The sequence below is a fragment of the Ascaphus truei genome, chromosome 1 (genome assembly GCF_040206685.1).
Source record: "Ascaphus truei isolate aAscTru1 chromosome 1, aAscTru1.hap1, whole genome shotgun sequence".
In the NCBI taxonomy this organism is placed as follows: Eukaryota; Metazoa; Chordata; class Amphibia; order Anura; family Ascaphidae; genus Ascaphus; species Ascaphus truei.
In genome coordinates, this window is record NC_134483.1 from 495,710,156 (window position 1) to 495,732,133 (window position 21,978).

The 21,978-nt window shown below is 39.9% G+C and overlaps 1 protein-coding gene across 4 annotated transcripts in view; it reads left to right on the top strand.

Annotated features, from left to right (window-relative positions):
• The window catches only part of LDB2 (LIM domain binding 2), a 448,439-nt gene that overhangs the window by 414,246 nt on the left and 12,215 nt on the right, over positions 1 to 21,978 (top strand). For 3 of the 4 annotated variants that reach the window (XM_075569001.1, XM_075569006.1, XM_075568986.1), the window contains exons 6-7: positions 6,179 to 6,302; positions 10,734 to 10,885. In XM_075569001.1, coding sequence (XP_075425116.1) covers positions 6,179 to 6,302; positions 10,734 to 10,885 — 276 coding nt within the window. The remainder of the gene's footprint in view (positions 1 to 6,178; positions 6,303 to 10,733; positions 10,886 to 21,978) is intronic. The other variant, XM_075568993.1, reaches the window with a different exon arrangement.

Genomic DNA, 21,978 nt, shown 5'->3' on the forward strand with positions numbered 1-21,978 from the left:
TCTTTACTCCTAAGGCCTATAATATAGTGCGCGCGTGTGCGCTACCGTGCGCGCGCGCCAATGATGATTGCAGGGCGTGAGCCTGTCGTTGCTATACCTGAGACGCACACACGGCCGTGAGCATTGACATAGCAGATCTGTGGATGTACAAAACATCGGAGGTGGGGATGGGGTGTCTCGGGGTACTCTCCCGGAAAAAAAGGTCTAAACGTTGTACATTTTGTACATAAGTTACAAGAATTCACTCACATCCTCACATGCATCCTCGGGTTCACGCTTGAACATATTTTTTTATCGATTGTTGCACTGACCTTTTGAACGGCCCTTCTATTGCCGAATAAAAATAAAATCAATGATGGTTTGTTTGAATTTTAAAAAAAAAGTTCAAATCTATATCAACGTCACACATGTAGATCCGTACTACTGAACAATAAACTGACCACCAAATATACGTCCAGGAGTTGTATGGCACTGACTAGTCGGAACTTGTTTTCGCGTATTCTACTGGAATGAGACATTCTAACATTTACCCGGTCTCGGCCGTGACAGATACGAGGCACCCCCCTCCCCTCTCCGGCGCCCCACCGCCATCCCCCACATTAGAGGAACCCAGGGCTCCCTCGGGGAGCCCTGGGCACGCGCTCCATGCGCGCACGCTCCCGATGAAGCGTGACCGCGCATCGATGACGCGCGGCACGCCGAGGGAAAAAAACGAGCAAGCCGGGAAACCTCTCGGCTTGCGGCACTAGCCGAGTGAGGATAAAGTGTGCCGCCTCTGTACTGTAGGTTACGCCATCTGCACGAATAAGGCACCAAAGCATAAAGAGGGCCTCATAGTCGTAAAAGATGCAGTGGGGCCCAGCCATTGGCACACATTACAATCATAAATACTCTCAAGTACATTGCAGAATAATATAAACAAATTAAATCTGGAGATTAGCATTATGTGTTGCAGTGGAAGTTGTTATAATTGGGGAAAAAATCTTAAAATCCCAAATAATTCATACCGGTGCGCTGCATCAGCACTTATTGTTTGGACTGGACCAGACTACTGTACTTTCACCACCGCTTGGAGAAAAATGTTTACAGATGTAGCCGCATAATCTTACTTCCTGATAAAACAGAATATCGCAATATAACGCAGAATATCACAGAGTTTGCATAGGATTCAATGGCAGTGATAACGCAGAAAATCACAACATACTGTATCCCACCAGAACTCATCAAAGGTTAAAATAACTCTGGCTGCATCTCTACATAAATTCATACCTTTCAATTGTCCAAGTTTTAATTAGACCTTTTATTTATTTTTTATCTTTTATCTCTCTTGTTTGAAGAAATTATAATTTGTTACAGTACTGTACTTTTCCTCTGACTATAAATGCTGCTTCTTTTGAACCTCTGCTGCAGCTTCAACAAAAAATACCATTCACCCTGACTGGCACTTTTCTCACATGCAAGATGTGACTAATAATTAATGGCCAAATAGTGCTCCACTTGTCTGTTTATGTATACATGTATGCATTTACATTTACTTTGACATTTCGGCATGATGAAGTATTGCATATGTATGTCTGCCTGTAACTTGTAATACTACACATACGGCGATTGGCAGCATAATAACATATTTGTTTGATTATCATATTTATGTTTAGAAAACATTGACCTTTTGCAGTGTCTGTTTAACAAATAGAATAGAGACATGGAAATGGAATACTGTAAGAAGATAACACTTCATAATGCTGGTATTATGCAAAGTATGTTTGCACTATGTATTTGCAAGTCAAGGAGACAGTCATTGAAAACTAAGTAAAGCAACATCATTGTTAAAATGAATCCAGCCTCACATGATATTGCTGTTCACTGTGTTCTGGGTTATATGTACAATCCTTTTGTTAAGTCTTTAGTCCTGTGCTTGCCCATCTTCTGCACAGCAGACGCGTGGGTGCCATCACTACCACATCAGTAGGGTGACCAGACGTCCCGGTTTTAGCCGGGACAATCCCGTTTTTTAAGGAACTGTCCTGGTGTCCTAACAGTTTTTGTAATGCCTCGGTTTTGAGCAGAGAAAGGAAGCATGGTCTGCAGCACAGTGACTCCTCCAGCCATCAGGTGGAACTGGACTGCTCATGCAGCTCCTCCTCTCCCTGGTGCTGGTAAAGATAAGGTGTGTGGGTGAGTGTGTGTGTGTGTGTGTGTGTGTGTGTGTGTGTGTGTGTGTGTGTGTGTGTGTGTGTGTGTGTGTGTGTGTGTGTGTAGGTAAGTGTGTAGGTAAGTGTGTAGGTAAGTGTATGTGGGTCAGGGAGAGGGGGTGAGAGGAGAGAGAGAAAAGGGAGTGGGAGAGAAGATAGGGAAGAGGGAGAAGAGAGAGAGGGAAGGGGAAGAGAGGGGAGATAGGGGGAGCAGAGAGGGGAGAGAGACGGGGGAGAGAGTGCAGGGGCAGAAAGAAGAGAGGGAAAGGGAGGTAGAAGAGAGCGGAGAAGAGAGGGAGAGAGGCGGGGGAGGGAGAAGAGAGGGAAAGGGAGTGAGAGAGGGGGGAGAAGGAAGAGGGGGAAGAGGGGGAAGAGAGAGAAGAGGGAAGAGAGGGAGAAAGAAGAAGGAAGAGAAAGGAACAATGGGGGATAGAGAAGAGAGGGCATAGAGAATTGGGAGAGAGGGAGAGAGAAGAGGGAAAGAGAGAAATAAATCAATAATACAGCATAATTGGGGATGCTATTAGACAAATACCATATCATATTTATTTTTAAGTGATGTAATTTGTTTTAAAAAATAATTTTTTAATGAATCCTGTGTTTTACTTTAGGAAATCTAGTCTCCCTACAAATCAGGTAATTCTGGGAGTCTTGTAATGTACATGCAAATGACCATAAAACAGTGTTAGTTGTAGATGCACAGGACGCAGAGCCAAATATCATCATACAGTAAATGAAAAAAGTTTGTGAAAGACACAAGGTAACCCTGTGGATATAATAAGTTCCTAACAAAGGTCATAGATCTGATACAATCTATAGCCCTTATTCATTATGCTGCAGTCACACTCCCCCATTGGAGACAATGTCAATCCAATTCATTTGAGAGCTGAACTCTACTCCATGGGGGGTGGGGAGGTGCAAAATTTTCTGGGGGGCGCAGCACTTACAGAGACCCTGCGCTCTTCCCCAAAACATTTAAATTAAATGTCGGGGGAGCGCACGAGGCCTCTAAAACTCCCACTTGCCTTGTCTCCGGCGGCTTCTGGAGATGCATCGCCATGACACCGCAGCGTCAAATGATGCCGCGGCATCAAATGGCCATGCGTTGCCATGGCAACGCGACGTCATATGAGGTAAGGGGCGCGAGCTGAGGGGGAGAGCAGGCAGGGGGCGCAGACAAAAAAAAGTTTGTGCACCCCTGCTCTACTAAATGACTGGGAAGTGGCTTCACTGCAGGTTGAACAGGGTCCTATGTTTGTCTAGCAGCTACTGTGAAACATGAGCACACTACTACAGTATATTACTAATCACTATTATCTGCTATCATGTTAGAGATAGTGAACTGTGAGTGGGACGTTTCACTATATTTTCTTTTACAGTTCGAAATTTTCACAAAATGTTTCGCCAAACCTCACGAGGCTAAAACAAATGAACTAAATTGCTGGACTTCTCAATCTTCCGAAATGTTGGACTTCTCAATCTTCCCAAATGTTGGCAAACCAAAACCATTTTGGTTTGCAAAATTTTCTGTGAAAAAAACTTAGCCAATTTCCCATGATTAGCAGACTTGGGGAAACATGTTGCATATCTCTAATGTCTATATTTCTGCTATGTAAAAACAAGCTGATGGTATCCACTATCAAGGATACGAAAATTACCATACACCAATAATCAGTGTAAGTCCCTCATGTGAGTTCATAAATCCTTTATCACCTCCTTGAATTAAATGACATTTGCTTAGTTTGTTTATGCTTTATGCATTAAAGTGAGATTCGAAAGTGTACAACGCTTCTACAAATGCAGAATAGAGAAGTGATGAATTTTAATAACACTGCTACTACAGTAAATGTTGGTTCACGGATACATTTCATTTTTTCTTTATTGAATTTAAAGTGAATCAAAATCTAACAAAACAAAACACAAAAAATGTACTGATAAAATAAGACTTGGACATTTAAACGTTCAACAAAGAATTGTATTACTAAAAGGGGTAATGAGTTCATGAAACTTTATTTCATGAAATGTCCATGAAATGTCTGTAAATTGCATTTCTAACCTCTGTTTATTTAATGTAACCATGTAGTATTATAACTCTGTGCCCAGGACATACTTGAGAGGTATTACTCAATGTATTACTTCCTCATACAACATTTTCCAAAATAAAATAATTCCCACTACAAGTTGTTTCCATTTGTCTTTTATTTCTAATGTACTTGTAAAGTTTGAAAGCCTGTTGATAACAAGCAGAATGTTCTTTTAACACAATTACCTTGTAATTGTTTTGTGTGCATCCATTTCAGTTTTGTCACAGAAATGGATGAGATATTCACTTAGGTACTCACAGCTGTTGGAGTAACACACTTGTTTCAATTTAATGCACCTTCCTACTGGGAACAAAAATGAATTGCTGTGTATAAGGAACTCATATTTACTGATTACTGAAACAATATTGTTTTTTTTATGTTGAATTAAGTAGAACTGACCTCCAATGATGTCATCCCTGGTTAGTAAGGGATTACATGTAGAGTATCTCTGTAAACTGCAATAGTGTAAAGAAGAATATTTAGTATTTTAGCCAGTTTGCCCATCCAATGCAAGAAGAGCCTTGGTCACATTGGTCTTTTGGGAATTGAAGCAATTAAAGCATCAAATTCTTTTTTAGAATCTAAATACTGGCCAATAGAAAAACAGCAACATCATTTCTCAAAGACATTGTGGCTTTCTATTGGCCACCAAAGAGAGACTGATCCCATCTTGCTCAAAGAAAGAAAGATGGAAGTAAACAAGAGCACACACATCCTCCCTTTCTAAATTACATGTATCAAAAAGTATAGAATGAAAAAAAAAAATCATAGAAACATTTATTTTCACAAATCTTTAGAAATAATTTCCTTCATTGGCAACAATACACATATTAAAAAAATTATTGAACTTAAATGTGAATAAATATTTATTTACATAATTAATCATCGTACATAAAACACAGCATCAGCAAAATATTGATGCTAAAACAGCTAAATAATTGGTAACAATCACAAGAAATATCTATAGTGCATCCCCCTGAAAGTAGAAAATCCTTCATAAATGAAGTAAACAGCACTGGTGTCAGATATGGCTCCGGGTTCTTACATGAATACGCTGTATCACTCACTGGTTCCTTCGTCCCAGCACATCAGTGAAAGGCTAAAATGAACCATTTCTTTCTAGAATAGCTTCACAAATCTTCAGTCTGCGTAGATACTGAGGGGCTTGTCCACTCTCTGGAGTAAAGAGTAATCCAATAACTCCTCCATTCAGAATTAGCAGGTATATTCATGTGGATTTATACTGTAATGTGTCCAGGTTTTTCCTGCATCTTTAGTCATATAGTTACATATAAGTTCTCTGCATTTAATGTACAATCCTGCATCCTTACATTTTTCAGCGCTGATGGTTGAGGTGAATAGAAGATGATTGTGTTACTGATACTGTATCTTTTTTTAGGTGTTCATCAAGGTATTGCAAAGTGAGGATTAAGTCCATTTGCTATTGAATATCACTCCACTTTATGCACTGTAGGTTTTGTCTGACAAATAAAGAACATGGCTCACAATACTAAACAGTTTGAAATTAGCCCCATACTTAGAATAGGTGAAATGGTGGGGAAAGCGTAGACTGTAAGCTCTTTGGATCAGGAATTTTATTTTCCTTACATTGCCTTTGATACTTGATGTTCTTATCCCAGGATTGTATAAATGATCTATCCTTGTATTTAACTGTGTCTACATGTTGGTATTGCTAAGTGCTTTGTGCATGGTCGGCGCAATATATATATATATATGTAGATGTATATATCATATATATAAAACATATATATATATATATATATATTACATATTAGTAATAAAGTTGATGGATACATTTTGTTCTGAAAAATGTGCAATAAGAGACTTTATTCATTTTGTTTTCCTTAAAATAATGCTTGGAAATGTGTCTTTTTTTTCCAGTTGTGTGTAATATTGGAACCAATGCAAGAATTAATGTCAAGACATAAAACATATAACCTAAGTCCTCGGGACTGTCTGAAGACCTGCTTATTTCAAAAATGGCAGCGGATGGTCGCACCACCAGGTACTGTATGTCTTAGCTGCCTGTTTGTTTCTGGTGCTCACAATGGTTCGAAGGAAGGGTAGATTCATCGCAGGTTGTGATACCAATCGATGGACCCAACAGAAAGTTCTTCACAGAATGACACAACTATAACATGTACAAAGATGTTGATGCAAACCTACTGCGTACATATAGGATCGCTGTGTACATACCGGTTCATAATGGCTCATCTAATATAAATAGTACATTCATTTAACCTTTGTAGCTGGATGAAACAGAGCAGTCTACGAAGTAATTTTAATCGCTATTCGTGCAAGATAAAAAAAATAAACATAGAGCTACATATTGAAGAAATGTCCCGTACATGTTCTCCACGTATTAAACAAATGATCTTTTCTATGTAAAGGTTGATGTTTATCCTTCTTTGATAAGTTAATGTTACACTTCTATCTAAAGATTGCAAGAGTCTGATACATGTTTCATCAAAACTATCATTTTTTCTTTCATTTCACAAAATGTATTTGCTGCAGGTGATTACACATTCTTTTTCATCCACAACATCCTGCAAAGTTTCACATGACAAGTACAGTAGCTTATCCTTAGTTTTCCTTTTTGATTCCGCTCTCAGTAAATGTTCCATTTGTCAAGGTGTCACTGGCGTATGATAGCAGTTTAAGTCGCAGTGAGGCCGTACATGGGAACGGTGTTACCATGCGCAAATCTGCTACCACAGCTCAATGATTGAAGACCTCTGTCACATAGCATTATAGACTACAGGAAAGATTGTCCTCATTTTTCAAAATGGCAAACCTGGTTTTAATTGTGATAGATCGTCAGTATATTACGGAAAAAAAATTATATTGTATTTTGTATCTGCTTTAACTTACATTTTAAAAATTTATATTTTAACGAAAGTAAATTTCCACTCAGAAAAAAAAAAAAGAAAAACCCTCTGCAATATATAGGAATTGGGAATGTTTGCAAAACTTTGAAGGTCAGTTTTCGTCACTTCTCAAGCATTTGATTAACCATTATGCTATTTTCAGGAGCGGACCAATATTCTTGACACTGTTTGACCTGCTTTTACTGCCAGTTTAAACAGATAAGCAGCCAGTCAGAGAATTTGCTGTGGTTTGCCAGGCAAAGTATGTTTGGATTAAAGAATGAAAAAATAATTACACCAATCCTTCCAAAATTATTACTTAATAATTATTCATCTTTTTGATGCCTGAACTGCATCAACACCCTAGTGCCACCGTACTTGGGGGGGTGACGACCATGTGATCCATGCGATATCGTTAAACAGGTCGCGACCAGAACTCTGATGATGTATACAGCAGTCAAACACCCTCCACTTCCGTTTCGATCACATTCACCCCCTCCCGATGTAGTGGCAAAACGTAATCTCCATGATATGATATGAAAAAGAGAGAATAGGGGGGCACAAAACAGATAAGAGTGCACAATTAAATATAGCACTAACACATAAATAATAATCAGCATTCCCAGAAAATGGATATATAAAATATAGTGTATATTGTACTCACACGGCAATGTGTGGTACTGAATCCAAGCAGTGGCATCTTTGTCTGCAGTGTTCTTTTCTGCAGCTGTCAACTTTTGTTCCCTTTTCGAGTTGTTAGCAGTACAGCATCACAGGTACTTTCTCCATTACTCGTGCCATATACTGTACATATAAGAGAAACGACACCGCAGGTACAAATACAAAGGTGTAATTTTATATAGGTTTAAAAAGTGTGTAACAATTCACTCAAATGTAGGTGACCGCCACCGGTGAACGCAGCCGACTTCCGCACTTCGATGCAGTGCTCTCCTGGTCCCGTGTTCAGTAATCACGACTGCAGTCAAGGTGCTTAGGTAGGCTACGGTGGCTGTTAGCGGTCAGAAAGATCCAGGTCTTTGCATGGATAACGCATTTCGCATATGATAATGCTTCGTCAGGTTCATGAACCTGACCCGATGAAACCTGACGAAGCATTACCATATGCGAAACGCGTTTCTCATGCAAGGGCCTGGACCTGGGTCTTTCTGACCGCATATGGCCACCGTAATGGAGAAAGTACCTGTGATGCTGTACTGTTAACAACTCGAAAAGGGAACAAAAGTTGACAGCTGCAGAAAAGAACACTGCAGACAAAGATATTACTGCTTGGATTCAGTACCACACATGGCCGTGTGAGTACAATATCACACCATATTTTATATATCCATTTGCTGGGAATATTGATTATTATTTATGTGTTAGTGCTATATTTAACCGTGCACTCCTATCTGTTTTGCACCCACCTATTCTCTCTTTTTCATATCATATCACGGAGATTGCAGGAAGATCCTCCTTGGGGTTGAGCAGCAGCGACACATTTTGGGCCAGTATTATACGTTTGTTTTCATTTATTTTTTCATCCTTCACTGATGTGTGTTTTAAATTGACTACTACGAAGAGGGAGCGCCCTAGTTTGCTTATACCAAAACGCAATCTCTGTCTAGAAAATGAACATCTATATCATGAGTACCTGGCACAGCACATGGACCCCTGGCGTTAATGCACCCGTGATATACGTAAGCTCTCAGGAGCAGTGCCCTCATTAGCTTCTGTATCTGTTTATGCTTGTCTGTCCTTATTCGTATGTAATTCTGTTTATGTAATTGATGTCACTCTGTCCCCCTACTGTACCATGCTGTGGAATATGCTCGTGCTTTACAAATAAACATTAATAATATACCTGTTACATTATAAGGACAGGAAAAGTTTATAGAATCACAGTTTCGATAGTTACTTAGTTACAGAGTTGCATAGTAGATGAGGTTGAAAAAAAGACATACAGTACATCCATCAAGCTCAATCTATGCTAAATTTAGACGACAGATGGTTGTCCTATATTTGTACATTGATCCAGAGGAAAGCAAACAAAAACCAGTGAAATATCATCTAATCATATCTCATAAGGGGAAACATAAATTCCTTCCTGATTCCAGATATTGGCAATCAGATTACTCTCTGGATCAACATCCTTCCTATGTATACTTATTTGGTATATCCCTATATAATTTTCCTTTCTAAAATGATGTCCAACCTTTTTTTGAAGATATTTATTGAATGTGCCATCACAGTCTCCATGGGTAATGAATTTCACATTTTAACGTCCCTTCAATCCATTCCCGTTTAATGCAGGATAAGATCTTGTTTGCCTTTGCAGCTACAATACTGCTACTAATTTATCCCCATTTAATTTGTAAGTCGCCTGTTTGTTCTTGCTTCCCAAATGCATAACCTTACATTTATATGTATTAAACCTCAGCTGTCGTTTACCTGCCCAAATTTCCAGTCTCTCCAAGTCCTTCTGGAGAGAAATTACATCCTGCTCTGATTCTACTACCTTACACAATTTAATGTCATCAGCAACAATGAAAACTTTGCTATCTATGCCAAACTCAAGGTCATTAATAAATAAGTTAAAAGCAGGGGTCCCAGTGCCGATCCCTGAGGTACTCCACTCAAAACTTTAGCCCAACCTTAAAAAGTTTAATTTACGAAAACTTTCTGTTGTCTGTCCTTCAACCAGTTTTCAATCAAGGTGCAGATATTTTTACCAAGTCCAATTTGCTTTATTTTCTACGCTAATCTATTGTGTGGAACTGTATCAAAAGCCTTTGCATAATCTAAGTACACCACATCAACTTCATTACCCTGGTCTAAATTCCTACTTACCGCCTTAAAGAAACAATAAGGCTCGACCTAACCTTCATAAATCCATGCTGATTATTACTAATAATTTTGTTTTCCATTATGTATTTCTTAATACATAGTAGCGTCCACACTATTGATGTCAGGCTTACAGGTCTGTAATTTCCTGGTTGTGATCTAGCTCCCTTTTTAAATATAGGCACCAGGTCTGCTTTACGCCAATCTTGTGGTACTGAGCCTGTGGAAATGTAGTCCTTGAATATTAAATGTAATGGTTTGGTTATAACTGAACTTAGCTCCATAAGAACTCTTGGATGTATGACATTGGGGCATATTTATTTATTTACTTTAATTTTATCAAGCCACCTATGAACTTCTTCCTGAGTTACCCAATTGTTTGTTAATATAGAAAATGTGACTTCCTCCTGTGGCACTATTATTGCAATTGATTCTTCCCAGAGGCCAGGAATTTGTTTAATACCTCTGCTTTTTCTTTATCTCCAATAATTTGCCTGCCCATCTCACACTGGAAGGGTCCTATATTTTATTTTCTATTATTTTTTTTTGTTATTAAGGTACTTCAAGAACTTTTTAGGGTTGTGGAAATGTGGACATTTTTCTTTAGGACATGTTTCAGGCACCTATATATTCCCATATGCAGCTGCTTCTCCTGTATGGGCCCACCCACAGCAAGAAACGTAACCGATTTAATTTCTAACCAGTTATATTTTTCTTGTTTACAACAGCAGAACCCACACGACAGACAACCACCAAACGGAGGAAAAGGAAAAACTCCACCAGCAGCACTTCAAACAGCAGTGCAGGAAACACTGCAAACAGCACGCACAGCAAGAAGAAAACGCCAGCTGCAAACCTCAACCTGTCCAGTCAAGTACCTGTAAGTCTCATTTTATCACTGATCCTTTTCTATACCACAAGGTCAAACAAATAGATGCCCACTGAAAATAAATCCAGCTGTAGCAAGACTTACCGTTCCCGTGACAGCGCCATAGTGCGGGATTACAGCTGCGTGAACATTTTATTCACCATGGCAGTAGGAGGGTGTTATGGTAAGTGCGTCTGCAAGGGGCCAAGGTCAGTGCATATGAGATGTATAGTATCAGCCAGTGGAGCTACCCATGTGCTTTGTTAAAGAGTTGTGTTTTAAAGGTGGAGAGAGAGGGTGCCAGTTGGATATTGAGGGGAAGGGCATTCCAGAGGTGTGGAATGTATTCATGAAAGTATTATGCATGTAGCCTGATTAGGATGTGTCAGTCATACTACTTTTGAGTGTTCAGGCAATGCTGTGTTAGTGTGAGGAAGTAACAAAGGCACCAGGGGCTCTTATATTAAAGCAGAACAGTCCTTTTTATGTAACTTCAGCATTAAACATCAACGTCACCTGCCCCAGGTTACCAGTGATCCCACCAGAGAGGGTGGTCCCTGCACTTTTTAGAAGTACAAAATGGATGCCAGTGCCCCATTCAACATTTCCCTTACTCATTGGGGCAATGGCGCAAATGTTACTTTTCAATAAAACATACCAGCATAAGAATTCTTTGGGTCACGGAGTTTTATATGTAACATTTTCAAACCGTTAGTCTTGATCAATATGGGAATTCTACTGCAAAATAAAAAAGTCCAGCGAGTGTAGTTTTAGGAGACATGCTAGAAGCAACCAGCTCACTCCGATCACATACTGTACCCTTACACCAAAGCTCATGGTGTTTGCAGCATGTCCTCCAAAATCTCACATCAGGGCCCTGCCTTAGCTTGGTCACCTTTCCCCATGAGAATGGGCATTGTGCACTAACTTATGTGGTATAAATATTTGATATGCTCCAGCTCTTGCGAAATGTACAGAAAGTACAGTACTCAGGATACGACATGAAAGGGATCACAGCAGCACGTTAGGGGTAAGGCGGGCACTTTCCCTGGTGTTTTAGTTCTAAAATAAATGTGTTTTTTTGTATTTGTACAAAAAGCAAAGTAAGCAGGATTTGTTTTTAAATTTGAGCAAACTTTTTACCATACAGTATAGAGAAAATAAAAATACCACTGGTGAGCACATTCACATGTCTCAGACAGGTCTGCAAACTGCTTTTCACCTTTATCTCTTAGTGCTTCCAATGCAGCCAGGGATTCTGGGAAATTACATGCAAAGGAGCACTCACTGTGTCACCTTTTACTTTATCTCCTTTTTGACATGGACCCCTATAAGTTTATTACACAACCTTTCAGCACAGCCAGGGTTAAAGAAAAGCCACAATTACTTATATAATGTGTGTCAAACTTTTTCAAACTTTGAACGTTTCGCAAAACTATTAAAAAGACTGAAAAACGAATCGCAGGATGGGTCTTCCTCAGGTTTTGGATCAGGTATTGCTCACATTTAAAAGTAAATTCCGAAGTGCGACTCTGAACTTCCAAACAAACTTGGAAGTTCACAAGGTTCGGATTTCAAACCAGTGAATCTGACTATCCTTAGTCCGAGTGCCATAAGTCACCTTTGCTCTGCATTAGCCTTTTCCAAGGGACTTAAAACAAGACTTGGGACAGGTGCTCACAAAGTCATGACACTTAGGCCTGGAGTCATCAAACCACGATCGGCGCAATATCTGCCATTGACTTGGTAGGTTTTTCCAATTCGACCACAATAGCGTGAATTGCCCTTTGATGGGTCCCAGCCTTATACACATTTATTAAAATAAACTGTAGAGTGGGTCTAAAATGTATTACTTCCTTAACCACCTTATCACCTTGACATCATTATTTTCTGTCCTCTTCTATGCCATGGTAGAATATGTTAAAGCCACATGTACATATAAAGCTATTTATCTATATTAAAGAGGCAGTCCAAGCGGGCACATTTTTTATTTTTGTTTTAACATAGGGTTCAAGCTGGGGGTTTCCACAGCTGAACCCCATTAATTTCAGCTCTGGGGACCCCCTGCTTCTGGAAATACTTACCTCCGGAGGGGGTGCCAGTAGCGGCTCTAGGCTCGCTAGCAGGGATCATGTAATGGCCGTTTTTCAAAGCTCCCGCTCACTGCGGATCAATAGGAAGCCGTGATGTCATCCGGTGTGGCTTCCTATTGGCCCTAGTGATGCGGGAGCTTTAAAAGTAAAAAGCAGAGCGATACCGGCACCCCCTTTGGAGGTAAGTATCTTTGAAAGCAGGGGGTCCCTGGAACTGAAATTAACGGTGTTCAGCTCCGCAGTCTCCCAGCTTCAACCCTCTGTTTTTTAAAAAAAAGGCAAAAAAATGTGTCCGCTTCGATTTGCTCCTTTTAGAGCTCATGTATTACAGCAGGGCCCCGGGTATAGGGCGGGTTCCGTTCCAGGTATGCGCTCGCAGACAACGGTCTGCGCATGCGCACCGGGCACAACCGCCCGTTCTGCGCATGCGCGACTGAGGAACAAAGATGGCGGACCCCTTCTCGGTGCCGCCGTATCGGCAGATCGCCGAAAAGCGAAGCGCCGAGAAGCGGGGCCCTGCTGTAGTTGATATTTATGTAACTTTGTGTTCAGTGACCAAAACTTTTAAAACATTGCAGCTATTCTATGCAATGCTATTTTTCGTGCTTTCCATTTATCATTCATAATTACAAAGTTATGAGGAGAAAAGATTTAAACATATTACAGAAATATCCTTTTACAGTACTTAGGTCTATAATTTATTGTACACATCCGCTAAGCAGCTTCCCCCTGCTTTCTTCCAGCTAAAAAACTGGAGCGATGTAGTTTCAGAAGACAAAATTCAACAAATCCGGTACTTTTTATCCCCACCAAACAGATTTTTTTTGGCATATGACTGTTCCAATTATATCGAATACTGTCGGGATGAAGAGTAATAACTTAACCTCTTTGCTGCCACAAGGACTTGTCAAAAATGTTCATCCTGATCAGCCATTCTAATTAGTTATTGCTTGTATAATTTCTACACAATTACAAAAAGAGAAAAAAAAAGTGTGCAACAAAAATACATTCAGGGATAATAAAATACAATTTGTGCAGTGTGACAGACTCAAAACTGAGATCCCAAATGCCCAAAATATAAAATGTGAAAATTACACATTTAACAAGTGATCAGTGGCATGTACATAACCTTATAGGCGATAAGAGAACGTCTGCAGCTGTTAATCAGAGATGGCTCAGCACCTCTCAAATACTAAAAGAAAGTGAAGACAAAAACAGCGCACAACGCTCTTAATGTAGTAAAATTTAGTATAAAAATTGTCATAAAAAGGGTAAGTATTCTGCGTACATCAAAGTAGTTTTCTTAAACATTTCATGTTACAAGACATGAGTTACCACACTGGAACCGGACGGGATGATGTCTGACGCCACCTGGTCTCTCCTGGATGCTGTTTGAATAGGATCGATTTCCTCACGGTAGGTGGCACCACACAAGCGGGCACGATGAATCCTCCTCAGCATGTGCAGGAAAAAACACATCTCTTTGGAGGTAATAACCGTAAAATAGATATTTAAACACAGCCTTCCAGGATCGCCTGCACAGCAGTGTTACTGTAGTATTACTGTAGAGACACCCAGCGTCACCACACAGCATCACGAGCGATCGTGACCAGGAGGTATCAGTAGGGAAATCGCAATGGAACAAATGCAGGCACCAGTGGAGCAATAGGGATACTTATGTCCATAGAGAGTAAAAGGACTCCAGCCCAGAGATAGCTCCGACAATGCGAGGCGGCAGTTGATGACGTCACTACGTATCGCCACAACAATTGCGGCTATGCAGGATATGTCAAAGCAACCGGTATTAAACTGCACGTCAGTGCTTAGAGCTCAAGGAGTCAAAAAAGCATATAGACAGTATAAAATCCTACGCGTTTCGTAGTTCACCAACTACTTCATCAGAGAATAATTTTAAACAGAGTACTCGTAGGGGATTTGTACCCACCGGTCTCTAAGGAATGGACGAACATTGGGGGGGGGGGTGTACGGCCAATCCGAATTCAGCAGAGGGTTTTTAGCACAGCTGATATGGTAATTTCAGCCAGCCTACTTAAAAAACTATTGAATACGAATACAGATAATACAAAAAATATATTAAAAATTATATTAAAAACGACACAAAATATTAAAAGAATGAGTTGAAATGAAAAATAAACACATGTTAGATATTCATATATAATCAAATAAGTGAAATATGAACTAACTGGATATATGATGAAAAAAAGAGGATGACTGCAATAATGAGAAGAGATCATTAAAAAAAACAAAGCAAAAAACGAAAGTAGAAACATTCTAAACAATGGGCTATAAAGCTGTGAGTGAGCACTGTACAATTATATTAATGGTGACTACTAAGAGTTCCAATGTAGAAGACTAATTTAAATCAAGGATTAACCAAGTCCAAAAATATATCTTTTATATGTTGTCTAATAGTTAAACACAAAAATGTGGTTCAAACATCCAACAACATAATAAAAAAGATGTAATAAACCATGAAATCAGTAGAGATCCATATTTAGAAACATTCTAATAATAAAAAAGTAAACGACACAGAGAAACTCAGAGAGAAGCTTAATAATAATAATAATAATAATAAATAATAGCATGTTCTTGTATAGCGCTGCTAGTTATACGCAGCGCTTTACAGAGACATTTTGCAGGCACAGGTTCCTGCCCCATGGAGCTTACAATCTATGTTTTTGATGCCTGAGGCACAGAGAGATAAAGTGGCTTGCCCAAGGTCACAAAGAGCCGACACCGGGAATTAAACCAGGCTCCCCTGCAACAATCTCAGTGTCAATCAGTGTCTTTACTCACTGAGCCACTCCTTCTCCCTATATAATGTAATGTATACAGTATAGCACTGTACAAATGTGGAGGAAGGAGAGTATTCACTGTATTGTAGGAGTATCAGTAAAGAGACCAAACATCTACAGTATGTCTTCATTAATACCAGAGTATTTAGTTTGAGGATCAAAAGGTCTTGGGCTGAGAGATCTTTAATTCTATCGCCCCCCTTCTTTTTCGAGGGACAATTTGAATACCTTTAAACTTCAGAGAGGAGGGATCTTTTTGATGATGTATACTATAGTGACGCGATAGGCTATGTTTTTCATAGCCTATTCGAATATTTCTTATGGGTTCCAAGACACAAGTTTTTAGACACCTTTTCGTACGACCTATGTATTGGAAGCCACAAGGGCATCACAAAGGATACACTACGTGGGTTGAATTACAGAATATAAAATCTTTAATATCAAAAACTTCATTTGTTGACCCTGATTTAAAGGTTTTTGCTATCCGGGTGGAGAAATTTACAGACAGAGCACTTTCCGCAGCTGAAATTTCCCAAGGGTTTCTTAGTTAGCCATATATTATTATTTAGTTTTTTAAACTTATATTTTTATTGCAATTTTTCAAATATAAATGGGGAGGGGTTAGAGATGGTAAGAATAATATCATCCGCAAAAAGTGATATTTTATAGGACTCGCCTTTTATTTTAATCCCTTGTATATTTGGGGAAGTCAGAATAGAACAATGGTGCTCAAAGTGCTGTGTGTGTGCTTCTGAAGGGAGGGAGACACTGGGTATTAAGGTATTGTGCATTGGTATACTCAGTCCATAATGATGGGGGCGGGGGCACCAGGAAGCCCTGAAGATTAGGGAAGTTGTCCTAGGACACCCTCCTTCACCTCATTGGGATAGCCCCTTAAGAGTACTCACAGTCTGTTCACCTCCAGAGTCTCCCTTCCAATGCGTGCTGCTATGTAAACGAATTCCAGAGATGTAGGTGTGTAGCGCACAGCATCCAGCAGAGAACAGGTCTGGCAAAAACTTTTCTTTATTGGCAAGGCATTAAAAAGAGGGACGCAACCCTTCAACGCGTTTCGTGCAAAGGCACTTCTTGACAAAGTGCTTTGCACGAAACGCGTTGAAGGGTTGCGTCCCTCTTTTTAATGCCTTGCCAATAAAGAAAAGTTTTTGCCAGACCTGTTCTCTGCTGGATGCTGTGCGCTACACACCTACATCTCTATATTTGGGGAAGCTCTGATTGTTGCCGCAAAAGGCTCGATTGTCGAGGCAAAAAGAAGAGGAGAAAGGGGGCAGAGCACAATAATTGGTCACAGAAACCAAAGAGAAAGATCTCCTACTAATTGCACTCAGCCTATTAAAGAGAGTAATCAGATAGACTGAATTCAGTAGATCAATGTCAAATTTATATAATATAATGACAAATCTCTATTGGCATAAAGACACTCTCCGTGTCCAGAAAGACTGATCCATGCATCCTCAGATGTAACAAAAACAATTAAACTTTATTAATCAATTTAAAGTGAATATTAATCAATATATACAAAGTGAAGTTAAAATAGTATGTGGTGAGATTGTGAACTACAGCTGGGTACTCCCGAGTCTATAGTTTAAATAGCTAGTTTGAATAGAGTCTATCTAATTACTCACTTTACTAGGCTGAGTGCAATTACTTTCTCTTTGGTTTCTGTGACCAATTATTGTGCTATGTACTATTTATCAGCCATGCACCACCTTTCACTATTAATTACTAACTGAAGTATTAGGGTTGAGCGGCTAGTTATCTTCTGTATCTATAAGAAAGGGGGCATCCCTGTCTATTTCCATTCTTAATTGTTATTAGATTCTTCTCCCCTCCTGATAATTTCAGGGTGGTTGTCGGTGTCTGGTAAAGGGCGCGGACCCCATGTAAAAAAACAAACAAACAGAGAACCCGAATGCCTCTAGTGTTTTATCTAGAAAATCCCATCTTATCCTGTCAAACGCTTTCTCTGCATCTAGGCTCAACAACGCTACCTTCACTTTGGATTTATGGGCGTGTTCAATCACATTGATCATTTTCCATGTGTTATCTGATACCTGGCGTTCACTCACAAAACCCACTTGGTCATAATGGATTAACCTAGGAGCTATTGGATTCAACCTGTTAGCCAGAATTTTACTGTCAATTTTGAAATCCGTGTTAAGCAGTGAGATTGGTCTACAGCTGCCACAGCATAAAGGGTCCTTACCCTCTTCGGGGATAACCACTATACTAGCTTTCGTCATCTGTCAAGGGATTTGTTTTCCACTGTGAAAATCATTAAATAAATCTAATAAACATGGTCCTAGAATTCCAATACATTTTTTATAATATAAATTTGAGGAACCATCTGGGCCCGGAGCCTTTGATGGCTTCAGTGAGCCAACCACACTTGCTAGCTCTATTTGAGTTATTTTTGCTTTAAAATTTTGTGATCTTCCTCTGTCAATTTCAGGAGGTTGCATTCTCTAAAATAATCCTCTATCTGGGACATAACCGGGATCTTATCTAAATTCCTCTGCTATCTTAGAGGGATTGTATGTCACTTCTCCTCCTTTCATTCTAATGGCAGTGACCAAAGTTCTCGACCTAATCTCTCTGAGTTTATTTGATAACAGAAGGTCAGTTTTATCTCTTTTATCATAATACATCATAATACATCTGTTTAGTCCACTTCAGGGCCTTCTCTCCTCTTCTAATTGTAAACTCTTGAGTTCTACTCTTGCATGACTTCGAATTTTATAAACTTTCCTTAACTGATTTTTCTTGTGTGTTTCTTCCAACTGTACTATTTTTTCCGTTAGTGTTTTTTGTTTCTCTAATTTTATCCTCTTTCTGTGCGTTGCAATTGAAATAACCTGTCCCCTAATAGTGGCCTTATGCGCCTCCCATAATACTGCTGATGATTCTACAGATCCCTTATTCATATAAATATCATTTTTAAGCGACTCTCCAATTTGAGAGCTGATCTCTGGGTAATTTAATAGTAAGTCGTTCATCCTCCAATGGACTGATCGTGTCCTAATGAATGGGGGGTCGGACAAGATCGTCACGGGGGCGTGAGCTGACCAAATGATAGGTCCTATCTCTGAATGGACCAAAACTTCCTAAATACTTGGGGATACAATTATATTATCGATTCGTGAATATGAGTCATGTGGAGGCGAGTAAAAAGAATAGTCCCTCTGTCCTTTTATGTGTGCCACGCCAGGCATCCCATAGTCCAAATTCTTTGAGTAGTAGTCTAAATTTCTTTGCTACGCTGTAGGTCAGACCCAACGCTGAGAGGAAAGCTGCTGATTCTTCGGGGTACCGGATCAAGATCTGTCTGCCATTGTGGTCAACTACAAGGCGGAATGGAAAGGCCCATCGGTGGCACATACCCTTTTCCTGAAGTACCGCCGTTACTGATCGCAACCTTCTCCTCCTCTCAATTGTCATTCTGGACAGGTCCTGGAAAATCTGAATATAGCTATTTTCAAATTCCATTGAGCCACTGTTTCTGCAGCCTATTATGATCCTCTCCTTGGTTGCATATTGGTGGAGCCTTAGGACCACATCTCTGCTTCTCTTGGAGTCATCAAATCTCGGTCCCAAGGCTCTGTGCGCTCTGTCCATTTTAAAATCGCCATCTTGCAGCTGGGGGTCAATTGATGTAAACAATCTTTTAAGATATGGCTGGAGGGCTTCCGCGGACACCGACTCAGGGACATGCCGAGTCCGTAGATTGTGTCTTCGCTCCCTGTTCTCCATATCGCCCATTCCCTCCCTCATAGCTCTTATCTCATTATTGAGACACAGGACCTCATAGTCAGTATTTACCTGGTTTTGTAGGGAAATTACCATCTTATCTTCAAGCTCCGTAGATATTTTAGCTAGTACAGAGACTTCTGTTTTAAATTCCCTTACAGCTATCCAGAGCGGACTGAAAACTTGCTTGTATTTCTTTAAGCATCTTCTGGAGGTCCTGCTTAGTAATTACTGTGTTTCCCTCAGTCAGAGACAGTTCACTATCAGAAGCAGCTGCCCACACTGCCCCCTCAGCTGCTGTGGCCCTCTCTGCTTTCTTTCTTAGATTAGAGCCTTAGAGCCTTTCTATTAGGGATATCCCCTTCTGAGTCCATACCTTGCCTCTCTCCTTTGTTATTTTCTGTGGGTGTGCGCTCCCGTGCTCCCTGCTCAGAGGAGCTATCTTTGGGGTTTTTTCCCCATCGTTGCTGCTCGCTGCCCGTGGCCGAAACGGGAGAGATCCGGGGTCCCTGGCTTCGGCGTCTTCCTGGCGGAAATCTCCGCTAGCTCCCCTAGCCCGTCGGGCGTCCCACTGAGCTAATTGAAATGGCGATTGGGGGATTTTATCACGAATTCTCAGCGAAGTGCACAGAACTTCCCTAGCCTGCGTGCACCCACATTGACGTCATGCGCGCGCCCCCCATATGTTATTATTTATGATCTTTTTGGCATTAACTATATCGCTAGGAACTAAGATGTTTTTCAGGTTCTTCGCTTTTCTATAAATGATTTTTGGAGTAGATGTAATATGTTCACCCAATATTGGATCATTGGATTGGATCCCCCAGTATTTTTTAAATAATTCCTTCAATTTCCTTATTGACAGAATTAAAATTGGTAATAAACGCTACTTCAAACTTTGTATCATTTAGTTTCGCCTTATTTATATTTGGTTTTAACAAATTAACATTTCTGTTTAACTATTAGACAACATATAAAAGATATATTTTTGGACTTGGTTAATCCTTCATTTAAATGAGTCTTCTACATTGGAACTCTTAGTAGTCACCATTAATATAATTGTACAGTGTTCACTCACAGCTATGTAGCCCATTGTTTAGAATGTTTCTACTTCAGTTTTTTGCTTTGTTTTTTTATGATCGCTTCTCATTATTGCAGTTATCCTCTGTTTTTTCTTCATATATCCAGTTAGTTCATATTTCACTTATTTGATTATATATGTATATCTAACATGTGTTTATTTTTCATTTCAGCTCATTCTTTTAATATGTTGCATCATTTTTAATATATTTGTAATATATTTTTTGTTTTATCCGTATTCTTATTCAATTGCTTTTTAAGAAGGCTGGCAGAAATTACCATATCAGCTGTGCTAAAACCCGCTGCTGAATTCGGATTGGCCGTACACTCCCCCCCCCCCCCCAATGTTCATCCAATCCTTAGAGACTGGTGGGTACAAATCCCCTACGAGTACTCTGTTTAAAATTATTCTCTGATGAAGTAGTTGGTGAACTACGAAACGCGTAGGATTTTATACTGTCTATATGCTTTTTTGACTCCTTGAGCTCTAAGCACTGACGTGCAGTTTAATACCGGTTGCTTTGACATATCCTGCATAGCCGCAATTGTTGTGGCGATACGTAGTGACGTCATCAACCGCCGCCTCGCATTGTCGGAGCTATCTCTGGGCTGGAGTCCTTTTACTCTCTATGGACATAAGTATCCCTATTGCTCCACTGGTGCCTGCAATTGTTCCATTGCGATTTCCCTACTGATACCTCCTGATCACGATCGCTCGGGACGCTGTGTGGTGACGTTGGGTGTCTCTACAGTAACACTGCTGTGCAGGCGATCCTGAGGCTGTGTTTAAATATCTATTTTCCGGTTATTACCTCCAAATAGACTGTTTTTTTCTGCACACTCTGGGGAGGATTCATCGTGCCCGCTTGTGTGGTGCCACCTACCGTGTGGAAATCGTTCCTATTCACACAGCATCCGGGAGAGACCAGGTGGCGTCAGACATCATCCCGTCCGGTTCCAGTGTGGTAACTCATGTCTTTGTACTTGAAATGTTTAAGAAAACGACATTGATGTACGCAGAATACTTACCCTTTTTATGACCATTTTTATACTACATTTTACTACACTATGAGCGTTGTGCGCTGTTTTTTGTCTTCACTTTCTATGCAATTAAGTTGTTACTTAAACAGGGAAGATTCATATTGATTTTAAAATCTCAGTGTTTATTAAACAATTTTTTCAATCATTTCTGTCTTGGGGCAGGTAAAGTTTTCTAGTCATGAATTCCCAGGCTGCAGTAAGGTTTTATATTTAATTTCTCTTTATAAACGAAACAGACAGAACAGGGCAGCCCAAAGGCTGAATTTATCGACATAAAATCTTCTTAAAGTCAAAAGCTCTTTTTAAA